The 27,807-nt window shown below is 38.5% G+C and overlaps 1 protein-coding gene across 1 annotated transcript; it reads left to right on the top strand.

Annotated features, from left to right (window-relative positions):
• The first annotated feature begins 7,877 nt into the window (after positions 1-7,877).
• Positions 7,878-17,547, top strand: gpm6ab (glycoprotein M6Ab). The gene is made up of 7 exons (XM_071920208.2): positions 7,878-7,938; positions 9,750-9,942; positions 12,163-12,319; positions 13,624-13,777; positions 14,788-14,864; positions 15,326-15,391; positions 17,395-17,547. The coding sequence occupies exons 1-7, from the start codon at positions 7,878-7,880 to the stop codon at positions 17,545-17,547; spliced, it is 861 nt and encodes a 286-aa protein (XP_071776309.1).
• The last annotated feature ends 10,260 nt before the right edge of the window (positions 17,548-27,807 follow it).

Here is a 27,807-nt window from a genome sequence, read left to right on the forward strand (position 1 = left end):
AGTATTGAACAATTCTACAATAAATGGGCTATGTAATCAATCTAACTGCATCATATCCATCAGCATCATATCCATCGTATCAGAGGTAGACCACACTGAATGGACCAGATCTGGCCCCAGATAGCTCTAACCCTAGTGTGTGTGTGTGTGTGTGTGTGTGTGTGTGTGTGTGTGTGTGTGTGTGTGTGTGCGTGTGACTTGAATAAAACATGAACGAGATTTCAAGCTATACAGATTTGATTTCTCCCTGTTTAAACAGCCAAGAAAATGTTGGGTGTTGTAGAAGAAAGGATTTGCCAGCTCACTGTTGAAATTGAGTTTGAGGTGGTGGGCAGAGATTCAACTGGTGATGTATGCTAGGCAAGCAGAGAGGCAAGCCTCTATGTGTCAGGGGGGCAGGAAGGAAATTTAGAGTTGCGTGATGCAATAGCAGGAGAATTTGTAGGAAGTGATGCGAGGACCTATCTATTGTATTGATAGAACAGGAGGGGGGCCCAGGACAGAGCCCTGGGGGACACCAGCGGAGAGGGTAGGCAGTAAAGGAAGAATCCCCCTCCATGATGCCTTATGAGTGTTCAGAGAGGTAGGAGGCAAACCATGAGAGAGAAGCTCCAGAGATCCTCAGGTCAGCAAGGAGGATCTGGTGGTTGTACAGGCACTGCAAAGGCACTGAGGCCCAGATTTAGTAAATGACCAAATGCCATGCTATTCGCTAACCGTGCGCAACAAGTGGAAAGCTGCCTAATAGAGCTAGTCAGAAAATAAAGCCTCTTTGTGCCTGTGTTATGTATATGTAACTTATATACAAATCATATTATTTTGCCCAATAATAGATTGTAGGTGAGGCCATGCAAATTGAGATTACACCCAATTCACTAACACAGCATCAACTCCCCCAAATTATTATATATAAGATCCTTATCCATGTAACATCCTTGTCCATTCAGAATGGCTGCTATCATCACTGCAAGACAGGCAGCAAGGCAAAGGGTTTTCCATCCTACAATCTCAGATCAGATCAGATAACATTCCAGTTATAAGAATAATCAACAAAGCTGATTATCGTGACCCAACCAACCCATTATTCATTCATTCACATACTTTAAAATTTATGGATATAGTTCACTTTAAAATGATACAAATAATTTATAGAGCCAAAAACAAAACACTTCCAGACTGTATCCAAGGGTTGTTTTCAATGAGGGAGAGTAAGTATGAACTAAGGGGTATTTGTATGCTGGAAAAAGCAAAGGTCAGGACAAATGTGAAAAATAGATGTGTGTCAGTTGTAGGGGTTAAATTATGGAACAATGCAAAAGATGAACTAAAAATGAGTAGTACTTTATGTAAGTTTAAAAGAATGTTTAGAAATGATATATTTGTTACAAAATATTGAGTACTTTTTGTACAGTAAATGGTTAATAATTTGTTTTCATTTTTTTAATTTATAAATTTTGGGGTAACTGTAAGTAATGAAAAAAGGGTAGGCATAATAAGCTTTGGCTTCAGCCTATACCTTTTCGGTCATGAATGTATTGTGTTTGAGATGTTACATTTGATTCTTTTTTCTAATTTTATTTTTTGTTGCTGTTAATAGTGTATTTGTTTCTTTGTTTCAAACACAGTGAAATATGTTGATTTATTGGAACTGAATATGACCAAAATAAAACAAACTAACTAAAAATAAAACATTCCAGTTATACAGTATCCAGTACATATCCAGTTATATTAGTATTCAAGTTGTACCATATAATTTGCACTTACAGTTGGTGATGAAGAGGTCTATTTGCTTACGCAGTGATCTTGGTCAGTGTGAGCTTGTATGCACCATAACATTATAGGCATACATTTCTTAGTGAATAAAACAAAACCGTTCTCTTAGCTCAAGCCAAAAATATACAGAAAATGTGTGAATCTGGACCTGAAAATAGAGTAGCAGCCCTAACAGAAGGAGGAACTTGAAGGAAGACTGGCTGGGATCCAAACTGGGGACAAATATGTATTGTAATAGAGAGAGCTACACTTCCTCTATTCCTCTACTCTAAATTCACATTCTTAAGGATACCATATTGTCATAAAACACTGATTGGCGTATTAAGAATTTATTTAGGAAGTATTTATTGCCCAAACCAAATGAACAAATCTAAATAATTCATGCTGTAGCTACAAATCTTGGATGTGTCTTGCAATTTTTTTTCTCCTCTGCAGTAGTGATATCTGTCTTTCACAGTACTGATGGCTATATCAAATTAAATACTACACTAGCCCATACACCAGGTTAACATTGGCCAAGGCTTTCACACTGTGGTTCAAATGGACTTGAGTCTCTACACAGATACAGATAGGACTACGTACCAATGTACAGTCTACTGACTACAGTCTACAGTCTACCTCCATACAGAAGACGATTACAGAGCTTTAGCAAAGAGCTAGGACGTATGTTAGAGAGGAAATGCAGAGCATGTCCAAATATGCAAATATGCTTTTGACAGGTGTCAATTTTATGATTATCCAATCACTGTGAGTTTGAGTGCTCTGTCCAATCCCATTATTCCCGTAGCCTGACCTCCCCTTATTGTATCAGTAACCTTGCATGCCCCCACCACCACCAGCTCATGCTGAAAGTGACTACCAAAATTGAAAATAGACAAAAATTGTTTTGCGACTACATCATTTATTATAACACTAACCATCTCATTCCACACATATCCAGGAGTTGAGAGCCAAACATATAACTCAATAGGTATAAATTTTATTAAAGATTTTATTGGAAATCACAAAAACTTAAAGGGTGAAAATCAACTTTCAGTGATTTTAGAGACATATCCTATTCATCACTAACCATGTCCACTATTGTAACATTCAATACATTTTTACATCAGAGTTTTTGTCTCTGAGAAATCAGCACCAGCCTCCTTAGCATTTGTTAGCAATGCTAGTGTAAGTCAATAGGGTATGAAACCATTGTCAATAGGGTATAACCAGTCATAAACCACAGTCAACAGGGTATGAAATAGGGCATGAATTCCTGGCCCGCTCCTGCGTAACGTAGGGGTCGCTGTCGTTCTGAATTTTGTTTTACCCCTACGTTACTGAGCTTTGTATTAATCGAACAGATATTTATTGTTTTCTAATTCGCTCCCCTTTGCTGTGCTTTGTCGGAGCTATAATGAAGTCCCTTCTTCCCTTGCAATGTTACAAACTGATCCACCCACAAGTAAGCAGCAAAAAATGCACAAATTTAGATTTAGACAAACTTTTATTAAGCAACAGGTTAACCCTTGATGGCTAACACAACACTTCTGTTTACGTCATGTACCTGCAGCTGCTTCACTCTAAAAGGCTTGGCCTGTCCTCTGGGGGTTGTTGAAAGGCATTCTGGGAAATGTAGGAAATCACTAACGTAGAAGTAGAAGATGACAAGGTAGGTTGAGGGAAAGTGTGTACAACAAAAAGGTAAATTACAACACTTAATCACAAAATAACTCCTGGAATGCATTGGACATCACAGATTGATGATATAAAACAGTGTAAGAGTATCTGAGGGTGGAGTTTTTCCTTTAACTCTTTGACCCACAGCGTCAGGGGGCTTTCACTGCAGGCAACATCATAAAAGATAGTGTCACTATCGATGAGGCAGGTGTTCTTGTTGATTGGAGTACAAACTTAATAAAAATCTGGTGTCAAGTCAAAAATAGACTGCATTGAAATGTACTGTCAATGCCATATGTAAGGCTGTCAAAATTCATAAAGCCACCAAACTTATACCACACAACTTGGAAACAAGTCTACTATCTAAGAAATGTCCATTTTAACCTATAGCACCATTCTATAGCCTTTAGGAATATTTTGCCACTGCTATTGGTTAAGGTGGACATACTTCTAAGTTTTCAGGTATGTTTTTTTGTGTTTAATCATCAACTATTCATTTTTTGGAAGACCATCACAATAAAAGTCCCCCAGCAATCTACGAAAATGTGTGAGAGAGAGAGGTGTGGACACAATGCTTTACAGATTAAAAATAAAATGTTTTACACAAAATTTAAACTTTAGAGTCATCCGAAAGTTGCTTCTTAACCCGTAAAGTACCATGCGCACCCCTTCTGTCTCACATGTTTTTGTTGTTTGCAGAGTCTGTGACTGTTTGGACTAACTAATTGGCATAGACTAGAATTTGCTGAATGTTGATAATTTACAAAATTGCACTCATGTTTTTTCAACCTTCCGAAACTGGTGTGGTATTAATTTGGCTAGTCCTAATGGTCTTTCAGTTTTTCTTTTACTTGTGTTTCAAATGCTTGAATGTTCTAAACAGTGTTTTTCTTGTAGGACTATATTTTCTTTAAAGGGAGCAAATGATGAAAGGAATTGTGATCTATCACGATACTGCCTGAAAAGATTCTGATATGATATTTTGGCCATATCGCCCTACATAAGAGTCACTTGCCACAGTGAGCCAAATCATTAAAATTCACTCATCATTCACTCATTCATGCATACCAATATTTTCATTTTGGGGAACAAATACCCAGTAACAGTCTATAATCAAAGCATGGAGATTTTGGCTAGATCTGGAATATTTTGGCTAGTTCAGCAAGCAGCTAGAGGACTCATTAACTATGCTTACTGACAATGTTCACCTCATTAACTATACATACAGTCAACGAATCAGATCATTCAGGTGTTAGTGACAATAGCTCAACAGGGAAGTTTTAAGGATTTTTAAAATGGTTTGATTCTGCTGACCACGAGAAGGAGAGTTTCTCAAGGGGCATTAGTCAAATTTCTACTATACTGACAGTTATAATATTTTGGCTAACTTTACATTAAGATGCCCTTTGCTAAACAATACTATGATCTTGAGAAATGTGATTTGCATTGCAAATCACATGTCAATCATTGCACTGAATCTTTAAAGTACTGTAATTACTTCTACTGTATAATGACAGTTATTGCCCATATCTATAACTCTCCTCTCCTCCAGTTCTGTTCTTTAGGGAGTATGCAGACGTTGTTAGTTAAAATGCATTAGTGGGAGGAAGGAGGGAAAAGAAGTATTATTTTTAATCACTGAGGAGAGGCATTTTCTCAATAAACTGTGAGATATGGATAGAAGGAGAGTGGCATCTGAATTACATTAGACAGACAGACAGATAGACGGATAGATAGATAGATAGATAGATAGATAGATAGATAGATAGATAGATAGATAACCATACTTGTTCTTTGCTGCTTCCTTCCATTCCTATCTTATTCTCTCTCTTTTTAGAGTTAGAATAAGTGTATTCCATGTCTTAAAATAAGTGTTTTCATGATTAGTTTTGTCTGCAGTTCTCTGGACCTACATGTTTTTAGCATGTAGGCCTATGTTTTACTTTTTTCCCGAATAACGTCAAATCAAATCATGAGTAAGACTTGAATGAACTACAAAACTGAACCTAGTTCATCCCAACCTGAGGGAAAACAATGCAGAATAAAAAAAAATGTCTATATCACGCACCATTTCCTATGCCTGCCATTGTTGTCTCATTCTGTCCACCTAAAGCAGGGCTACTTAGTAAGACATTCAGGTCAAATATGAGAGATAAACCAGACAGCAGACTGACATTGAACCAACCTATCAATGTTAGGACTTCCATGTTAGTTGCTTGAGTATTTTATGCACCAATTACACTTATCTGATTATACATAGCTTTAAATACATAGCTGAATATCCTCCTGGACTGCAGCCAATCACCAATTGATGTATTGCTGGTTTTCAGTGCATTTGTGTATCCAGTGTGAAGTAAATACATATTTGTTTTAATCAATGTCCTGTTTAAGGTTGTTTTTTTTTTTTATCTTTTAAAGTGACTTGCCGGTTGAAAACCATGTTAATTGCAGCCCCACTTAGCCTTGATTTTCCAGGCTAAGAAGAACTCAAATTGGCATGGCTCCTCTAGCATCCCAGCCAAGTGTGGGCGTGTACACTTGGTAGCCCCGTATGTCGCCAAGCAATGCTTTCCCGAGGTTGTGGTAACAGTTTAATGTATTGTAGGCTACAACTCTGGAACCTCAGACATACACTTCCTCCAACTTCCAGCTCTTTGTATGTCACACAAAGCTGTAATATGATTGGACACATTTTGAAAAATGTTTTTGCGCGATGCCCAAGGTAGTGCCTTCTAGGTTCGGTGCCACCTCTCTCTCCATAGCAAAGCAATGGCTCAGCCGACGCAAAGCGGTTTTGCCAGTGCTCATGTGTTGACAACTTAAGGAAAACTAGAAGGCACTTGAAGAGCGCAAACCACCCTACCCTGGACAATTCCCCAACTTGCTGTTCCATCCAAACACATCATTCCTATCACTAAAATTTTTATTTAAATTGACCCTGCAAACATACCTTTAAAGGAATAGTTCACCAAAAAATTTTAATTCAGTCATTTTCTACTCACCCCCATGCCAGCTGAAACTCGGGTGAAGTTTGTTAGTCCACAGCGGAACAACGTAGAAGCCTTCTCCAAAACAACTGAAGTGGCTGGGCACCTGACTTCATGTTTCAAAAAATAACAGAAAATAACCATAAAATGACTCCATGCAGCTTGTGCAGCATAATCTAAGTCTCCAGAAGCCAACTGATCCCAAAGTGACTTGAAAAGACAGACATTTACACCATTATTTAGCTGAAATCGCCACTCTAGCTGTTGATGTTGAAGGCTTCTACACCGTTCCGCTGTGAAGCTCAGCAACTGTTGTATGGACTAACAAACTTCACCCGAGTTTCAGCTGGCATGCGGGTGAGTAGATAATGACTGAATTTCCATTTTTGGGTGAACTATTCCTTTAAGATTTGGAATCATGTTTGGATCATGTCTATCTCCATTATCTAATGGTGGAAATCCCAGATCACCACCAAAATGTAACTGTTCCTTGACCCAAGGCCGATCTGCCAACCCAATTTCATGGAAATCCATTCTTAGGTTTTTGAGATATCCTGCTGACAATCAGACAGACAAACAAACTACAGATCTATCGCGTTAAAGTGTCTTGCTTTTCTACTGAGTTTAGTGCATCACGTGAACCACGGTGCGGGTCAATAGTGGAACCCTCCCTCCAGTGACATCAACCAAGTCTCAAATAACTACTGTGGAATTGAGTAGCAATTCTCTGTTTGGCCACCAGGAGAAAAAATGGCAAAATGTGCAAATTGTAGACTGCAGTAGTGAGAATGTACGGGAAATCGGGAAAGTCATCACAGATGGAAAGGAGAAAAAATTATTGGCTTGCATACTCGCTGTAATAGCATGTGTGTATTTGTGTGTGTGTGTGTGCAAGGGATGTGCATCAGACTGACTGAACTGTTTTGAAACTTTATACTACTTTGTATGCTGTACATAGGTGTACAAATTCAAAACTGAGAGCGCGCACATTCAACTTTTGATGCGGCATCTGAGAGATTACAATGGCAGATTTGACAAGTTTTAATCACTGTGTTGTATTTGAGGCTGAAAAATATATTCAAGAGAAAAAAAGCAAATTAGAACACAGGCGTATGAATATGTTTGGTGAGTGTAAATTGAGTGAATTGATGAAATCCAAATGAATGACTGGAGGAGATTTGTATTGTGTTGGGTTGGTGATGTACAGGACAGTCTATTGGAGATTTAAGTTTGGTGTTGATGTCATGAATCATGATTCATGGAATGATTCATAGAAGAGAAATCTGGCAGAATTAATTTGAGGCAACCGGCATCTGTATGATACCTCATTGCCACTGCATGCTGACAGGAATACTGCAGAAAATTCATGGAGTGACATTTCCAGGACTCCACAGACTGACATTAATACTTGTAAAAAGCTTCGTGCAGAGCAAGAAGAAATGGGAAAATGTAGCGGTGATGGAGATGCTGCGCAAGGCTTTGGGCAACCGGTCATCCTTCAGCGCCTGGATGGTTGTCAGTTTATATTAAGCATCGGGCAACAGAGTCAAATTTCATGGTCTGGTCTAATTCAACTTATCAGTCTATGGAAATGGGTAGCGTAGAATGAGCTTTGTGCTCTTTTTTGCTTGCTGTTTGTACTTGTAGCCTTCAACCGTGGAAGTAGGGGAGCAGGCAACTGATGCATCAGGGAGGACAATGCCACTAACAGCAATAACATGAGGCTTGTTGTTGATTGATATGGCACAAGCAATTCCTTGATATCATGTGGAGCAGGGCCAATCAGAGCCTTATATACAAGTAGGAGGATTTTAAAATCAATTTGAGTATTTACAAGATTCCTAGCATGTTCTTTGCTCTCCAGAGAAAATAACAGGCTGCAATTTATTGTCTCTTTGCCTTTGCACCTAAAATAATAACTTCTGTTTTGTTAGTTGCAAGATATTTTGGGCCATCCATGTATTAATGTCCTTAATGCATTTAATCAGTGATTCCACAGGGCTTAAAGTATTTAACCAACCAAATACACACAAATGATGGAATGTGCAGAGCAGGTGATGTCACCAACTGACATGGAACTCATATACACACGCATACACAGGCACACTGCTGCTACTGCTACTATTGCACATGTCCACACACACTACACATGTCCACGCACACATGTCCACACACACACCACATGCACAAACATGCACACACACACACACACACACACACACACACCACGCAAACACACACACACACACACACCACACACAAGCACACACAGCTGTACACCAACTACATCAATGTGGAAAAAACCTTTCCTGCAAATCATGTCTCTTGTTTACTGAGCAGTATCTAATTAGTAAGTTGTACTATTGTGAAAATTGAACTTTAAATCTTCACATCTTCACAGCTGTGATTTTTCACACAACTCCTATAATCCTCTTAACTGAACTTGCAACTGAATTTAGATGATAACTTTCTTCTGGGCTCTTCTATTAGTTTACATGGACTGCTGCCATACAGTGATGAGTGTAAGACAACACATACTTTAGTGTTTTAGAATAAATCACATTGTATCAGCAGGGCTTCTATGTATGTAATATGCTGTAAGCTATGCTTTCTAACGTTACTATATTCTCCATTGAAGAGATGAAGGCAGCTTATCAAGTAAGGAGCCAGAGAGCTGAGATAATAACCTGACCATTATCTAATAAACTGATCATTAATTATTAAATTGATCATTAATTAGGTCTATATGTCATCACCACAAATGCAATGTGGCACTGGACAGAATTCGCACTTGCTTCCTTCACATTTTCTCCTAAAATTCATAGTTCACAAGTGGGATGCATGAATATTTTTTATTCATTCATCCTCAAATGACCCACTAATTAATGTTGGTAGGTTTTATTTTTTATTACTTTGTCATGGTTATGCAGTTAGGGTTAGACTGTGTAGACTGTTGAATATCTTTTGTTTGAACTATGGGTGTGATATGCAATATAATATGCTTGGAAGGTCTATTACAGTCAGGCTTGAAAACATTTGAAACATTTTTTGCTTTCACTGTTTGTCTATCTCTTTCTGGCTCTCCATGCTAATCTCTCAATATTACAAAGTCTATGTTAATTTGATATGATTGTTAGATTCTTTAACCCATGTCATTTATCATTTATCACTATCAACATCATGTGAGTACTTGCTTGGAAATTGTTCTAACCATCGGCATTCATTCGCCTCTAGCAATGTATGAACAGCCTGCTGTCGACTGCTGTCATCACCACCATGTTATAGATACTATTAGCATTACAAATATGTCTATTTGTGTGTGTTGTTTAGGTTGTAAGGAGTGTTGTGAGCGATGCGTGGGCAGTCTGCCCTGGGCTTCGCTCATCGCCACTATTCTCCTGTATATGGGTGTGGCCTTGTTCTGTGGGTGTGGCCACGAGGCTTTGAGTGGCACCGTCACCATCCTCCAGAACTATTTTGAACTCATCAGAGCCCCTGGAGAAGTACTGGACGTTTTCACCATGTAAGTGACTTGTATTTACTTTTATTTCCCCAGTAAGGTTAACTGAGTGGACTTACTCTTGTTCAGCATTTTTTCATTCAGGAAGCACTAGCTCACATTTTTCCAGTTTTCTATGATTTCTATGGCCTACACACTGTGTCACACAATAGTGCGGGAACAAGGTTAGACCGATATATAATTTTGCCGATATATGGGGCCGATGTTGGCCTTTTATTAAAGGATAACTCTGGTGTTTTTTAAAGCATTTATTACCGTCAACAAATCCTATGAGAATAACAAAATCAACAATGCGTTTGCTCTACTCCCATTACTTTCCGACTTCCCACGTACCGTTTTTAGCCTTCAACCCGGAAGTCATTGGCTCCAATTGTAAGCTAAAAACCTTGAAATACAGCTCACAAAGACATAGTTTCAATTTTAAAAATCGCTAACTGTTACCACGAAAAGTCAAGCTATGTTATTACCAAATCAAATTCAAATGGGAACAAATTCTTTATTAGGCCGGGGACTATTTTTGGTGCTATGGAACTACTTTCCTGAGATCACAAATGCGTTTACGGTCGGCTTATTAAGTTGTTTGAGGAAAAAGTCGGCTGGCCCGGTGCATCGCGATGATGAAATATGCTGCCCAGCGTAACGGCACGGCTCTGTGACGTGTTTTTAATAGTTTTTTAATACAATGGAGTTCTATGGCTGCTGGGACATGGCTTCATTGGGCATCGGCTACATGGACGAGACTTGTTGGCAAAACAAAATCATTGCTGATTTTGTTATTTTCATAGGATTTGTTGACGGTAAGAAATGCATTAAAAAACACCAGCATTATCCTTTAAAGCTGCAATAAATTATTTTCCCACCAATAGAGGGTGACAGAAATTGCAACTCATTTGTGTACAGCAAAGCTACTGGACTACAGAAGCCCCTAAGGACAAACCTAGTGAAGGACCGTGCATAAAGGCTAATAGTTAAGCTAAACATACCTACGGAGAAGTGTCGCTGGTTACCATTCTCACTTTGTTAGATTTTTCTCCCGCAGAAGGTTACATGTCCCACAATGACAAGTGAAGAGGTAGCTAGCAAGTTTACTAGTTTAACAAGCTTACTCGCTCGCCTCATCAAATTTTTTTCAGGAATGGGAGGGGGAGAGCGCTGCTTTTAAACAGCGAGGAAGGTGACGAGCTAGTTTTAAAAAAATGAAAAGCTACTGAATGGGCTGGGAGGAGCTTCGTTCCAGAGCGGAATTTGACAACAACCTTTTAGAAGAGGTGAAAACAGCAACACAGCTGGCCCGTGTGTGAATATTGGTGGATATTGGTTTATATCATTATGTCTCAATGAAATTATGTCTCAATGAAATCTCCAAATAGCATACATCAGTTCCGGATTGGTTATAGGATATCGCTTATTGCAGGTTTAAATATCAGATATGGTCCAGTCAGTGTCGTCCACCTCTGATATGATGGATGTTACTGACCACAGCTACATAAAAAAAGTCAGGAAAACCTGACATAAAATTGTATTTTCTTTGCACAGTTTATTGATTAATTTAATTGTTCAATAATGTTTTTTGTAAATTAATTATTCATTTAAAGGCCTAATGTATCTCAGAGCCAATCGAATAGGTGCAGTGGGTCACCCTGCCTTAAAGGCAAATTCCACTCTTGGATACACTATTTTATATCATTAGACTGTGATGGCCAATGTATTCCAGGAGCTATTTTGTAATGAAGTGTTGTAATTGGTTGTACCCACTTTCCTGCATCATATACTTTTACTTCAGTTAGTGATTTCCTACATTTCCCAGAATGCCTTTCGACAACCTGTGACTGGAGTCCATGTGTATATGACTGGAGTAAAGTTAGCTTGATATATACTATATATATCATACCTCTCATATCTCTCATACAGAGAGAGGGACACACACACACACACACACACACACACACACACACACACAGAGAGAGACTTTGATTTGTGATTTGTTTAGAGAAAGAGTAAAGTACTCATAGCTGAATCATTGATTATTTCAAAACACATTACCAAATAGCCTAACAACACCTAAAGCAAAAGAAATGGCTACTTACAATCACTAAAAACAAAGAAAAGTCTACATGCAACACCTAAAAACAAAAAAATGACTATTTAAAACACCTGTATGTGTGTGTGTGTGTGTGTGTGTGTGTGTGTGTGTGTGTGTGTGTGTGTGTGCTCTCTCTACAGTATTGACATCCTGAAGTACATCATCTATGGACTGGCAGCTGGATTCTTTGTGTTTGGTGTGCTGTTGTTGGTGGAGGGTTTTTTCACCACTGGAGCTATAAGGGATCTCTATGGAGAATTCAAGATCACTGCCTGTGGACGCTGTCTTACCGCATTTGTAAGAATACTTCATATTGTCCAATTAAACAGATTAACGCTAATCGATTTAACACGATACATTTTGAATTTCGATTTAACACGATACATTTTGAATTTCGATTTAACACGATACATTTTGAATTTCGATTTAACACGATACATTTTGAATTTTAAGCATTACTCATTCAAATAAATAGGGTACTGCTAGCAAGGTGTTTTTAAAGCAATATTCCACTGAGTTTTAACATGGGGGTTATTTGGCACTTGACCTCCATGAAAACCAGAATATAAACTACTCACCAAGATTGGATGCAGCTGGACAAGTTTGTAGCGTTCATATTTTTACTTCCCAATCATTTGAATGAGGCCACAAAAGTAGCCTGAAAACTGGCATTTAACACGTTTGTGAGGAGATTCAACAATAGATTCTGCTTTGAAGAAAATAAAGCAATTTTGGGTCCTTCATGATTTTGCATTTTTGTTTTGCTTTACACTAAAATGAGTATTTAAAAATAAAAGTAGACCCGGTCTCCCAAACAGGAACTATCTCTCCTAAATGGTATCCCTCCGCTGTGTTCTCTTCTATCAATAAAAATGTTATTTGGTGAAATTATGTTCTAAAACGTTGGACCCACAGTCAATTCAAAATTGCAGCGGGATCTGTTGTTGAATATGTTCACGAACATGTTAAATACAAGTTTTCAGGCTATTTTTGTGGCCTCATTCAAATGAATGGGAAGTAAAAATCTGAATGCTACAAACTCATCCAGCTGCATCCGAGTAGCAACTGATCATGTAGTAACTGTTGAATAATGTAAAAACCCACCCCTACATGGGTCAAAAAATATAATAAAACCTGTTAATGTAATGGATTTCCAGATAATGTAATAAAATCGTTTTCACATTTCAAAATTTTTTTCACATGTTGTTTTCTGATGTCACATGACAGTTTGTACTTCTGATGTAAAAATTTCAATTCTCAGGTGAAAAGTCCACATGTAGTCACCTAACATTACATGTGATGTTTGTTTAACATGTGAAAAATTAATTTCACATACAAAATCAGCATGTGTCCCAAAAGCACATGTGCTTTGAATTGTTTTTTGTAAGGAGATTGCTGGTTGAATGTATTAGATTATCAGGACAAATATACACAGGTTTTATAACATTTTTGACTCATTTAGAGGGAAACTTTATTAAACTTAAACACGTTTTTACATTACCTCGCAGATAATTACATTATCTGGGATACATAAATAATACTTACTCACTGCAAAATGTTTCATTCTTGTCACTCAGTATCTCATCTCCCTCCGCTTCTAGTTGATGTTCCTGGCCTATCTGTTTTTCCTGGTGTGGCTTGGAGTGACAGCATTCACCAGCCTGCCCGTCTTCATGTACTTCAATGTCTGGTCCATGTGCCAGAACACTAGTTTGGTGGAGGGAGCTAACCTCTGCCTGGACCTACGCCAGTTTGGTACGTGTCACGACAGACAAATAGACCTGTTGGTGGTGGATGGATGGAGGAACGAAGTGACTGTCTGAGTAGATTTTTTGTCATTTATTTTTGTCATAATACATATGAGTTGACCATCTCTGTGTTGTATGTTGTCTTATGTTCTTTAGGTTGTGTTACTTCTCGGAAGTGATTGCTGATGTTCTTTACCTTGTGTTTTTATTTTACTTATGTTGTGTGCTTTCACAGGAGTGGTGACCATTTCTGTGATAGAAGGTGTATGTTTATGTGTCTTACAGAGACAGAATCATTCAGCGAGTCAAAAGGCGACCTGGACTAATTAACCTCTGCCTATGTGTCAGTGTGTATTAGTAGATGCTGGCAGAAGAGCCTATGGACCAAACACATTTCTGGTTCACATTCTGGTGCTCAGCATGTGTAAATGTATCCAGGATCAGATTAACCTTGGAGTGGTGGTATTCTAGAGAGTAGAGAAATGGGCTTGTGACCAGAGGGGCACTGGTTCAAATCCCCAAAATGGCTGGGAAAATGTGGGTGGGGAAAATGAATGAGTAATACTCTCACCCTCAACAACTAGGTACCCTCTAGCAAGGCACTGAACCCCAACTGCTACAGTGGAGCTGCTCAGTGGCCAACAGTAGAAGACTTAGTGAAGCAGGGCGTTGCTGGGGAGTAGCATGACCCTCAGTCAACCTTAATTAGATAAATACATTTTCTTTAAAAAGAAACGACAGAAGAATCACACCACCGCTGCTGAAGTCAGTATTGGCCTTTCTGGGCTCGAGGCAACAGTCTATCTTCAGGCATCATTGCTCAGTCCATAGGCTACTGAAAAACATAGAGATATAGGCAGAGTTTCATTACTCCAGCTTAATTAGTCCATGTTAATTAGTCCAGGTCATTTCGTTGACTGGCTGGATGTGCGTAGCTCTCTCTTCCTAGATAGATGGATGAAGAGATGGATAGAAGGATGGATGGTGTATGTTGATGATGTTGTCATTATTTGTCAGGAGTGGTGACCATCTCTGAGGAGAAGAAAGTGTGTACAGAATCTGAGAAGTTCGTCAAGATGTGTGAATCCAACGAGGTAAGGAAAAGAGCGTGTAAAGGAGGGAGAAGAGCAATAATGAAGTATTGGCTGGTGTTGCTTCATGGGTTCAATGTGCAAATTGTAAAGTTGGACTGTGTTTTGTATGTTACTAAAGTTTGGTGTGTTACAGTGTGTCCAGTAATAGCAAGAATTTGTTATTTCCAACGCGGTAGCATTGGAATAGTTAGCATTGGTCAGCCTCTCAATGTAAAACGTTGTTGTTTGAAGTACAGTAGACATAGCTATAGGACTGCAGCACTTGTCCAGACTCTGTGCTGATACACCTTGATGGAGAGCAGGCTGAAGTTGGCATTGGTGATGACAATTGAATTTACTTCCTTCACTTAAACAGTTTTTTGTGGTTAATATTACATCACTTTAACACTACCTACTATGATGTATTGTATGAATTTCCATCAAAAATGACTGACAATTCAATTTTCTTGTGCGTGTTGCAGCTGGACCTGACCTTCCATCTGTTTGTGTGTGCACTGGCGGGTGCAGGAGCTGCAGTCATCGCCATGGTGAGAACCACTATCCTTGTATCCGATTAGTCAAGGGCTTGGAGTGTTGATTGGTCCTGACCTTCTGACACTAACAATTCAGATAACACCACCCCTCTGGGCTGACAATAGAAATGGTTGGAGATGGTAGATGAAATAAGATCCAGTAGGCAGCGATGGACTACAGGCTGAAACATGGAGGCTGGTCTGCCATATTGAAAGATGCAGTAAAGATAAATTAAACAATAGGAGGGAGAGGAGAGGGAAGTGTAACAACTCCTACTGTAATTAATGCACATAATTAGGGTTGGGTACCGAAACCTGGTACTACTATGGCACCGGTTCCTATATGACGGTTCCATATTGTATTTAAAGCTGCAATAAGTTACATTTTCTGACCACTAGAGGGTGACGGAAACTGCAACACATTTGTAAATAAGACACAGCAAAGCCACTGCACTACGGAGGCCTACGAAGGACATACATTGCAAAGCACCGTGCCTAAAGGCTAATAGCTAAGCTAAACATACCTACAGAGAAGTGTCACCGGTTACCAGTCTCGCTTTGACAGATTTTTCTCCCGCTGAAGGTTACATATCCCACAATGACAAGTGAAGAGGTAGGTAGCAAGTTTACTAACTTTAAGTTTAAGTTTAAGTTTAAAGTTTTTAGTTTAGTTTAAGTTTACTCACTCACTTCATCGATTCCGCCATTATGAGAGTTTTTTTAAGGAATAGGAGGGGGTGAGGGCCGCTTTTAGACAGCGAGGGAGGTGCCAAGCTAGTTTTTTTAAAACTAGCTTGGCACCTCTCTAAATACTCTTCACTGATAAATTATTACTGTTAACTATGGATCTTTTCCATCAAAATGCAACCTAAGGGTTTGCGCTTCTTATTTGTGTTCACAACTGATTGTCTCTCTATGTCTAAATATCTAGAAATATTTATTTTATTATATTTATTATTATTATATGTATTTAGCTTCTTAAATATGTATGTATTCACATCACTTACCTTTATGGTAGGGAACTTATCAAGAAATCACACCAAAACACTCGAAATCACGTTAGAGAGTATGTGTCCAGAATTGGATAAGATAGATTTAAGTTAGATTTGGTTTAAATAAAAATACATACTGTATACTCTGAGCCCTTCATTGCACATGGTTACCCACTGAATTAAAAAAAGACAAAAACATCTTAGCTACCTTGGCTCACACTACGTAAGTTTGCTGTTTCTATGATGATGACTGACTCACATGCTGTTGAAGCGTTTTGATTTTCAGAATTTCAGCAGTGGATTTTTGTCCCTAAGGGGTAAAGAATATGATTTTTTATGAATGACATTGATGTTTTTAAATGGTTTCATTTCAAACATTTTATAGTTATAATTTCCCTCTTTCCTCTCAAAAAATAGCGGAGTATCCTCCCCTGCCTCTATGGACCAGCCTCAACTAAATTATTCATAGGCAAGACCATGCAAATCAAGATTGCACCCAATTCACTAACACCACAGCACCAACTCCCCCAAATTATTGGAGCGCATATAAGATAAGCAGAAATGTCTTAATGAATAAGACGAAAACTCTGCACTCTTAGCTCAAGCAACTGAGTACGCAAATAATGCACAGATTGCCCTCACAACTCAATTTTAGAGAATCTAGACCTAAATGTCTTTTTAGTGTCTGGTGGAAGTGGAGATGGTCAAGAGGTTCAGCCATCGTTGGTGGTGCTGTTTAGGAGACATTTTTGTATTTCACCTTTAAGTTTTGATTCTTCACGTGTGGTCACTTCATCAATGACCAAACCCGACACCAGAATTTCATTTTGGCAACTCAGGTGAATCTAATTAGAGGGGATGGGACACTCTTCTCTGTGGCTTCTCTCTCCCCGATGTTACAAAGAAATAATCTATCCCATTTTTGCTGTTTAGTTTGCTCCATAACTATTGAGGGCAATAGTGGAGGGCAATAGTTATAGTTACCACTATTGCCTTCCCATCTCTTCTACTCTCCTCCTCCCTCAGGTCCATTTCCTGATGGCACTAGCTGCTAATTGGGGCTATCTGAAGGATGCTAGCAGGATGCAGAAGTATGAAGACATCAAGTCTAAGGAGGAACAAGAGCTGCATGACATTCACTCTACACGCTCCAAAGAACGCCTTAATGCCTACACATAAGCATGCACCCATGAAATGACACACGCACCACCTGTTAGACACACACAAGATGATAAATGCAAGTTAATATACACACACGCATTCACAAATAGGAGCAGACACAAACTGATGTATAGCAGAAACATACATACATACAAGAGTTGATAGACAAATGTATAAACATAATGTGGCACACACGTGCACGTACACACACACACACACACACACACACACACACACACACATACACACACACTAACAATGGCACAAGTAGACAGAAATGAGTTGATGGGCTACATACACACACACCATTCCCCTCCACCTCACACACACACACACACACACACACACACACACACACAAACATACTAACATCATGAGCTGAAACTTATTCGTAAAGGAATCCACAGAGTTTTCAGTAGATTTTCCCGTTGGTCAACTTCCCTGTTAAGTGATGAGAACGTAGAATAAGGAGGAATAAGGAGACACATAAAAAGAAGTGAAATTAGCTACTTAGACCATAACCTCTTGTGGAAAAAATGTATTGACTTGAATTGAGTTGAGCCGGGTCTGGAGCCTTTTTGGAGCCGGCCTCTAGTGGACATTAGAAGAACTGCTGCTGCTACCACCTCCACATTGGCTTCAAAATTCACCTGTGGTTTTGGCCACTTGGGTTATACTAGGCTCCATGCTAACACTTTAGCATTCACTGGTGATAGTAGGCTCCAAACTAACATTTTAGCATACACTATGTTGAGTGATAGTGGACCAATCTCAAAAGTGAAAAAAATTAAAACTCGGCCTTTGTGTAGGCGATTGGTGAAATTTAAAGGAATTACAATACAAAAATAACATACTGTTTTGAACTAGCAGGGACTACTTTCACTGTTTCCATATGAAGTGAAGGTGGTGATCGATGGGAGACTGTGTATCTAAAAATCACTGCGCAGCATTCATCCATATGTGGTTACTCACCTGAAATAGTTTCAAAAATAAACCTGGCTACATCAGCTGTATTCGATTAATATTTCATTTTTAACATTTATGAATCTACAGGCCATATAATAAAATCCACTAAAAACTTTTTAATACTAAAAGGTCTTCGTACTTTTGATAATACTAGTGGCCTTGTGGTTTTTTTGTTAGCATGCTGCCTACTATCAATAAACATAGTATATGCTAAAGTGTTAGCATGGAGCCTACTATCAATAAACATAGTGTATGCTAAAGTGTTAGCATGGAGCCTACTATCAATCAACATCGTGTATGCTAAAGTGTTAGCATGGAGCCTACTATCACTCAACATAGTGTATGCTAAAGTGTTAGCATGGAGCCTACTATCACTCAACATAGTGTATGCTAAAGTGTTAGCATGGAGCCTACTATCACTCAACATAGTGTATGCTAAAGTGTTAGCTTGGTAAAGCTAACACTAGCTAACACTAAAGCTAGCTCAACATAGTGTATGCTAAAGTGTTAGCATGGAGCCTAGCATCATTCAGTATAGTGTATGCTAAAATGTCTATGATCTCATCACTTAAAGGGGAAGTTGACCAATGGGACAATCTCTCAAAAATTCACTGTATTCCTTCAAGAGCCTCAATGCCTACAAATAGATCACATAGAATTCATTCTTACACATATACACACATAAACATACACACACACACACACACACACACACACACACACACACACACACACATAGATGTGATTGAATGGTTGGTGTTGTCTGGGCAGTGTTGTATGGTGGTGTCATGCTGTGTCTTGTGTCGTTTCACCACATTATGATGACTGGTATTACAGAGAAATATGTTCCCCAAGCAAATTTGTACCCTTGGTTGGGTAGCTTTGCTAACTCTCCTCCTCTCACCTCTCCTCTCCACTTTGCTCCTCATCCTCCCTTTCTCTTCTACAACCCCCCCCCACCCCCTCCCATTTTCCTCCCGTCCCACCCCTCTTCTTTCACTATCCTATCACCTCTTTATCTTTATGTCCTCCTCCCTTCTTTGTATAGACTTGTGATTTGTCCTCAGAAACAGCACATCTCAGCAGCACAACGCGTTTCTAATGTGTGTCATCAGTCTCTTAAACCATGTTTTTCTCACTTTGGGATTTTTCCACATTTTTATTGATATTATTTATGTGTAATTTTAGCATTGAGGGGGGAGGTTGGGGTGGGGGGTGGGGGGGTTGTATCACTTTTTCACATTTTTGTGTGATGATTCTATATTTCTATGGTTCTGCGCACGCACACACACACACACACGTATACACCAGTTGTCTCGATGGATTATAAATTCTCTCTCTTGGTTTTGTTTTACTTTCGGTTTCTTTTTTGTTCTTTTTTCTCATTTTTTTCCTTAAATCTTTTTTCCATTTCAAACTCATATCAGCAGGCTAATGACCAAACGTAAGGTTTTTAATTTTTTTATAATATATTATTATTAAGTTGAATTTCATAAATTACTGATAATCAACTTGGCAATGGTGACATGAACAGATGATTACTGATTAACTGTATTGTTTTTCATTGTGATGAATTCTGGTTGGTGGGTTCATTGGGTGGGAGTTTTTCTAGATTCTAGAATAGCCTATCAGAGTAACAGAGCAGGTCTGGTCATTTTTCCACTCTAGGCTACAGTCCAGATTACCATCCAGGCTGATGAACGCATGCTTTGGAAATGATCCAGTGTGTTGAATAGGTTTCGTGTGGTTTCAAAGCAGCTTACGGCCCTGCTCCACTACAGCCATCGGGCATCAGGCATTGCCATCAGCCGTCAGCCACCGAAGGAATGATTCCTTAACCAGCACTGAAAGATGCTCCACTGCTCGCGTTGCATCCTCGTTGCGTTGCATCCGATGGCTGCATCCAAGCTACAAAATCGCTGAGGTTCAATTCTTGATGGCTGACACACGCGTTCTTCCTCATTGAAATAAAGTTGAATTGATTGTTTTCTGGTGTATCCATTCAAAAGTCAACACGCTCTGTGGAGCAGGGAGAACGTCACATTGGCGCAACGCTGATGGCGACGCTGGTAGTGGAGCTCTAACGTTACAGTTCCCAATTGGTGTCCGCTGAGGTGATTCTAGACTGAATGCTATATACTGTACTAGACTGGCAATTCTAGATCAGGACAACTACACTGACTGGGGTGAAACATTTCAAGCATGCTAAATTATGAATTATATTGACAAAACTACTCTGTCCAGGGCCCAGTTTTTCAAAAGTTTTTGGATAGGATTTCAGTAATTGGATTGGATTAAATCTGAAAATTGTTTTTTTCAAAACTGAGATTCTGATCATTCAGATTGGGAGTTTAATTGGGTAATAAAATCCTACCTTTAATCAAGCTTAAATGTTGTTTCTGCATTTTCCAAAACTCAAAGAATAGGATAGTATTGATGCCAAAAATTGGGATAATTTTGATCCCACTGGAACGACGGATTCTGGGTGGATTTGACATGAAGGACAATAACCATTAAAGTTTGGTGTAACTGGTGAGGTTTAGATAATACAGCCTATACATCATGAATATAGATTATAAAATAGTAATGTTTGCATTTGATCAAATTAGCAAACTTTCAAAACAAAATGGCAGTTGGTATGAGACTTTGAATTACGTTTACCATCTGATGAGACTTTGCATTGTATACTTGTGCAGATTAGTGAATAAAAATAACATAAAAACTGTATTTTACACTTTCTCATCTAGTTCACTCGTGTCTTTTTGACCTAACAGCGTGTTGTAACATTATTTGTCTAACAGATGGCAGCATCAAAGACTATTTCAAGACTGCATATCTGTAATCTTGATCTTGTGGTATCTGGATCAGAATGGTCCTATCTGATATGTTCTGAAAAAATGTCTCAAAATCAGTCAGTCTGATCCTGAGTTGCAAAAAAGTTGATTAGAAAACTGATCCAGATTCAAAATTAAAAACTGGACCCTACATACAAGAATCAAATTCAGTCTGTGCCAGTCTACAGGACTATTTGTATTATACGTTGGGCTATGTTGACTCAGTCATTATAGTAAGAGGATTGTATATTGTATCCTGGTTATAGCTGCAATGAAAGGGAAAGCAATGATTCTCTATCTGCCAGTAGAGATGGGCTGAAAGGGAATTCAGTTGGTGTTTATAATGATGATGGTACTGATGAAGATGATGGGGATGATGGTGACAGTGATGATGTTATGACATTGGTCAGTGTAGGATTTGATTACACACACACACACACACACTCACACACACACACACACACATACACACTCCCTCCAACACCGCCATCACCTTGAGCCATAACTGTTAACTCTTTCTCTTTTCGATAACATTTCACTGTTTTATTATTCCCGTTTAATCTTTTCAACTTTTTAAATGTGAAATAATCATTTAAAATAGAAAAAAAGAAATAAGTGTTCTTTCTGTGGGCAGTATTCAGCACTGTACCTACGTAACTCTGTATAAAGATATTATACATATATGTGAAACAGTTAAGGTGAGCAGCCGAGAGAATGATTTCCCATTGGTTACAGAGTCTGGAGGAAGTAGTTTAGTCCCTATGTACTGGGTCTTGACTCCCAAAAAGGGCTGCATTTACACAGACACAAAAGATCTGGTTTTTTTTTTTGTTTTGTTTTTTATCTCTTTGCGGTGCAGTTATGATGTCGTAGTGTGCTGTCCAAACGAGAACAAAAATCCATTTGAGTCCATTTGGCTTTTCCCTGTTTAAACAGAAAAGAGAAAATCAGATCTGTGCCACAAAGACTCACAATCAGACTCCTTGTTCCTCCGTAAATCAAACTTTCTATCTACAGTATGGTGATGCCTTAACTCTTTAACTCTGTGCCCTGACCTGGCAATGTATGCTTAAAAATTCTGACAGTAGGAATACTGATCTAGGATCACCAGTCACATTATGTGACCATATGAACTTCACTATGTTAAGAGGCAAAACTGGTCACAAATCGGCACCTCGATCTTGCAAGATACTTTACCCTGATCAAAACAGGTGTTTTGCCATATCAACAGCCATGAGAAGATCACTGCAGTGTCATAAAGAGTTAAAAGATAAAAATCTTTTGTGGCTGTATAAGATATAGAGGGACTATGATTTGAACCCATGTCTCCTACGGGGAAACTGAAATCACTCAGCCAAGGCAGAATCCTCTCAGCCTGAGAAATACAGTCAAGCATACCAAGGTATAGACAGAGCCTGTGAGGTCTTACAGTTAAGCAGAGACCAATATAAAGCCACTTGTCTAAATATATCCCATAACACATCCAATGGCTGAGTTTACACAGGCACAAAAGTTCTGATTTTACCTCTTTGTGGTCCAAGTTTGGTCTGCCATGGCAGTCTACATGTGAAGAAATTTCTAAGATCACACCTGTGCCGAAGAGTTAAAATCAGATTGTTTTTGTTTTTGTTTTGTAAATGCAGCTGAATGTGACATTAAAAGAAAAACAGTAGCAACAAGGTGAATAAAGGGGCACTCCACCAGACCTGTGACCTCTTCAGGTGTGTTTCGGCTGCCTCGCCTACATACAGTCGGTATTTTTAAGGGTCTAGTTTTGCAGTAACAGTATTTTATCATTTCATTGCCTGACAATGGACATGTTTTGTCAGTGTTTTTAACCTCAGATAAAAAAAGAAAAAATAGTTTTTTGTGCACTTATTGACCCATTGTGAGCCCTCTCTCTCTCTCTCTCTCTCTCTCTCTCTCTCTCTCTCTCTTTCTCTTTCTCTTTCTCTCTCTCTCTCTCTCTCTCTCTCTCCCCCTTATTCTTGGTGTGTAAGTGCATTGGGATCCCCAGTGCGGGACCTGTGTATAGTCTTGCAGCATTGGTTATAACCTGAATAAATAACAATGATGATAATGAATGAATTAATAATAATGATTAATAATAATCTTGTACTAGGTAAAAAATGACAGTGAATCTAGTTGTTCTTTGTGGCATGGTTATGCATTCAATGGTCATAATTTTACTGATTAAAACAATACAAAAAAAAAATATTTTTTTCTTTTCCACTGGAGCTGTTCTGCTGTTTTTGTTTTGGGGTTTTTTGTTGGGTTTTTTTGTCCATTTTTCAATGTGCAGTATTGCGGTTCCTGTTGCTAACGGTGTTGCTAAGCTGGCTAGCTTGCTAAATTGTTGTTTACCACCAGAGCAATATATTATAGCAGTTTGATAAATCTAAAAATCCATACCCACAATTCATTTCTGGTATACAAGTGCATGAATCTATTATTGTAAATCTTAAGAGGTGTCAATATAGTGGTCTTTATTGTTTCTCCTAATAAAACAGATTTGCAGGTGTGGTGTAATGTATTGCTCTGTCCACCCATTATCCTCAGCCCAACACTGCTGACATCCTCTTCCTCTCTCTGGGCATTTAGAGTAGCCGGAGGAGTGGGAAAACAACTTGTTAAGGTTTATCCATTGGATGCAGTATTGTCCATAGGCTTTCTATCAACCCAGGCCTGTTGAATTGAGCCCAAATGTTGGAGTGGTAATACACAGGAGGAAAATATAACCAATGTTTTTACTTTTCATGGCCCAGATCTGATCTTCTCATGTTGATGTTGTCTAAATGAGGGGAAACCACATAGCATCTGATTTTCCCCTGTTTAGGCAACAAGAACATCCTGTTCCTGTGGAAATCTAGCCAGGGAGAGGATGTGAGCTGCTTGCTCTCCATTTGTTTTACTCTCCTCAATTTGATTGTGACTCCCATTTCATTTAGTCTTAATACATTTGTTGTGAAAAAATGAATATCTGTATTGACTTGTATTAATCCTGCGTCCTTATTGTCTACCCACTGACCAGGGCGGAACATGGATTAGCAATATCATTCCACAATCCTTATTGCAGGCATTTGTAACGGAATTCAGAAAACTGACCCCATATCAGCGTAAAGTGTGAACTAAAATCACATGAAATCTGATTTATAACCTTTTGTGAAACAGGTTTGATCTATTCTTGACTGTGTAACCAGGTAAAATCAGATTCCATGTTTTTCCCTGTTTATACAGCCATGAAAAAAACATCTGCTGTGTCACATAGAAAGGAAAATCAGATCCTTTGTGCCTGAATAAAGTCAGCTCTTGTCTACCATTAGCTGACCCTCAGATCTAAAAGCTGATGTCAGTGTATGACCTTAAACTGATCATCATCATGTCAAATCCATGCATTATGTCAAGGGAGAGGTTGGACATTTTGGACGTTGGGAGTAGTTTTTCTCTCTTTTCTCTCTTTCTCGTACTTCACTCTGGTTGCTTAGTAGCAGGCTGTATCTGATTCACTCCTCAGTTTTTGTACATATCTGTGCCAACAGCTTGGGCAGACAGTGGCTTTTTTTCATTTGTAAAAACATAAACTTGCTTGCGTATATAAATAAAATGAAATAAAATACACTTGTGTACTTGTTAAGTTAATAAGGGACCATATTGAGTCTGTGTTTTCATTTCGTTTTATAACACAGTGATTCTCAACCTTTTTCATATCAAGGACCCCTAATTTTGTACACATTAGGGCCACGGACCTCCATTTAATGCGATTTTGTCTCTTGGACCTGAATCTGATAATATATCTGAGAATATTGTTAGATATGATTTTGTCCAGAATTCCAAGACTATCTGTATTGTAGATAGAGAGATAAGAGTGAAACTATGATCAAAATAGTCATTCTTCTACATTCTCTAATTGTGTTAATGAAATAATGGTGAAGTTTAATATTTCATCAATTTACTGGGGACCCCCTGGAACCCCCTCAAGGACCCCTGGTGGTGCCCGGACCCAATGTTGAGAACCACTGTTATAATACACTGTTTTGTGGTTGACTAAAGGCTTTGCAGACGCATTACAAATCTAACCACGGCTGGCGCTGTGCATCTTGGAGGTCCATAGGGAGAAATAGGGGAAATTGCTCCACTTGCTGGTGCTGGAAGTACAGGTACTTCAGAGTGCCAGTGCGGATCATTTCTGGTTTATCAATTGAGGTGTAAACATATGAGGTATAATTAAAAAATGATGATATGCTCCAAAATGAAGGGTACAAGAGTGTGTACCTATTTGGTGTCCTACGGAGTGAACCAGCCAGCAGCAACACTGCCGGCTTCGGCTCCTTATATAAGCATAACAAAATTATGACTTTGACTTGAGAATATGAGAATAAAAACTACTTATCAGAACTCCAACTTTCAAAATGACGATGATGTATTGTATCTGTAAACCTTTATTAGCCTACCTGTAATCCCACTTTATTGAATTTATTAGTTTATGAATATTGGATCACCACTAGCCTAAATGTTTTTTAGTGTCCAGCTATAACCCATTATTTGATGTGTTCATAGCAAAAAGTAAAACACACCAAATGTAAGTTTAATCCAATTTTGTGAGTTTAATTCTCAATTCTCCATTTTCAAAGCCTGTAACCACAAGTGCATTTCTAATGATGTGGAAACTATCCTAATAAACTCACTTTGGTACATATGTCCAGCTAGTCAAGTCCAGCAGTCTGTCACAGTAGTTAACAACAGCAATGAAAAAATTTTAACAACTCAAAAGGTTTGAAGATCATCAGTGGAAGGAACTATGAATTGGGAGTCCAATAGCCATTACAGGCCAATTACAGTCAATGCGGGCTGAATATATGGTTTATCATATAAGTAGATGTCAATAATTTACACAGGAATACCCTTTGGCTGTTTTTCCGTCAATTGCATCGTGCAATGAACAATGGGAAATATTCCCAGAGAAGTGTGAAAGGTAGTGGACCCACTGGATGTCTGCAGGGAGTGCCCCCAAAAGTCCACATGGACAGTAAGAACTAACATTTGCCACATTTGCATTAGCTGGGGGTAAACTTTACCTTACCACCAGCGATTAGCTCCCAAACTATGAAGCTGCTGCCAGCATACTGTACAAATCCCAGTTTCCCAGGATGTCGCCTTTTGGCCATGAACATGGAACTTAGTGCAAAAGCTTGCGGAGACCCCTTGCATCCGATGCTCGGTGAGTCTAATATGTTGTTAATCATTTGTCTCTTACCTCCACAATACCTATCATAAAATGCATCACTTCCTGTGTGGCCGAGTATTTTTGCAAAGAGCTGCATAGGTGTTTAAAGCAGGAAATGTAAAAGCTTTTGTGAACTGGCTATAGGTTGAATCACTATTGTATGGTATCAATAGGTAATAGAGATAGCAAAACAACTGTGGGCACTGTCTAAAATCCATTGACCACGCTTATGGTGCTACAATTTACAGTTTAAATCATTATTGCTGAATATCATTGCACAGTAGTTCAATGAGCTACCAATGAATATCCATGCTGCCACTGTAGTCGAAAATGAGTGAGTATGAAAGCCCTCTACTGGAGTATTACATGTACTGCATGAGTCTTGAGGAGTCACAGGGTTTGTTCTGAGTGTGATCTAAGGAAAAACCCGAAAAACCCAAAACTTTTAGATATCCTGACTGTTACATGGTCAAATTCAAAAATGGATAAATGGTTTCTGAACATATTTTATGCCTCTGAGAATATGTTTTGAAGTTGAAAGTAGCCTGTTAGCCAAGTACAAACAGCCTTGCTCATTTTGGTATTAAAAACACAGACCTTCTAGCAACTGAACTTGCTTTGAATATAGAGGGGTAATTTATGAATCTAACTACAGAGAATATAATAAGATGTAATAATAATATAATAATAATACATTTTATTTTATAAGTGCTTTACATGGTACTCAAAGACACTTTACAACAGCTCAGGGAAAAAGAAAATAGATATATAAAATACATAAAACAATTGATACAAAAGTGATGAATAATAAATGAAGATGATAAAATAATGACATGAGTGTGCATATTAAATCAGTAAAAAAAAACAAAAAAAAAAACAGTGTTTGGTTTTCCAGTTGTCAGTTTGCCAGTGGGAGTCAGCAAACATTTGTAATGTGTTTAACCATGTTTATTTGTTTTTTATTAATTTCATAGCTATGAAAAATATCATGATAAGTAGTTACTCATTGAATCACACAGTCCATCCCTACAATTACTACAGCCACCTACAACAAAAGCCTATCACCAACACAATATTGGCAGATTTGATAGTAGACTGCAACATGCTCCTTTCAGTAGTTGAACTGTTGTCACTTCATATCTTACACTGACAGTAAATACACAGTCTGCTACACAACTATCACCTCAAGAATAGAATGTGCCTCAGGAATTTAAACCATGTGAACAAAACATGCTGTTCCCAGATTTTTTCTCT

This window comes from Centroberyx gerrardi, chromosome 3, assembly GCF_048128805.1.
Source record: "Centroberyx gerrardi isolate f3 chromosome 3, fCenGer3.hap1.cur.20231027, whole genome shotgun sequence".
Classification (NCBI taxonomy): Eukaryota; Metazoa; Chordata; class Actinopteri; order Beryciformes; family Berycidae; genus Centroberyx; species Centroberyx gerrardi.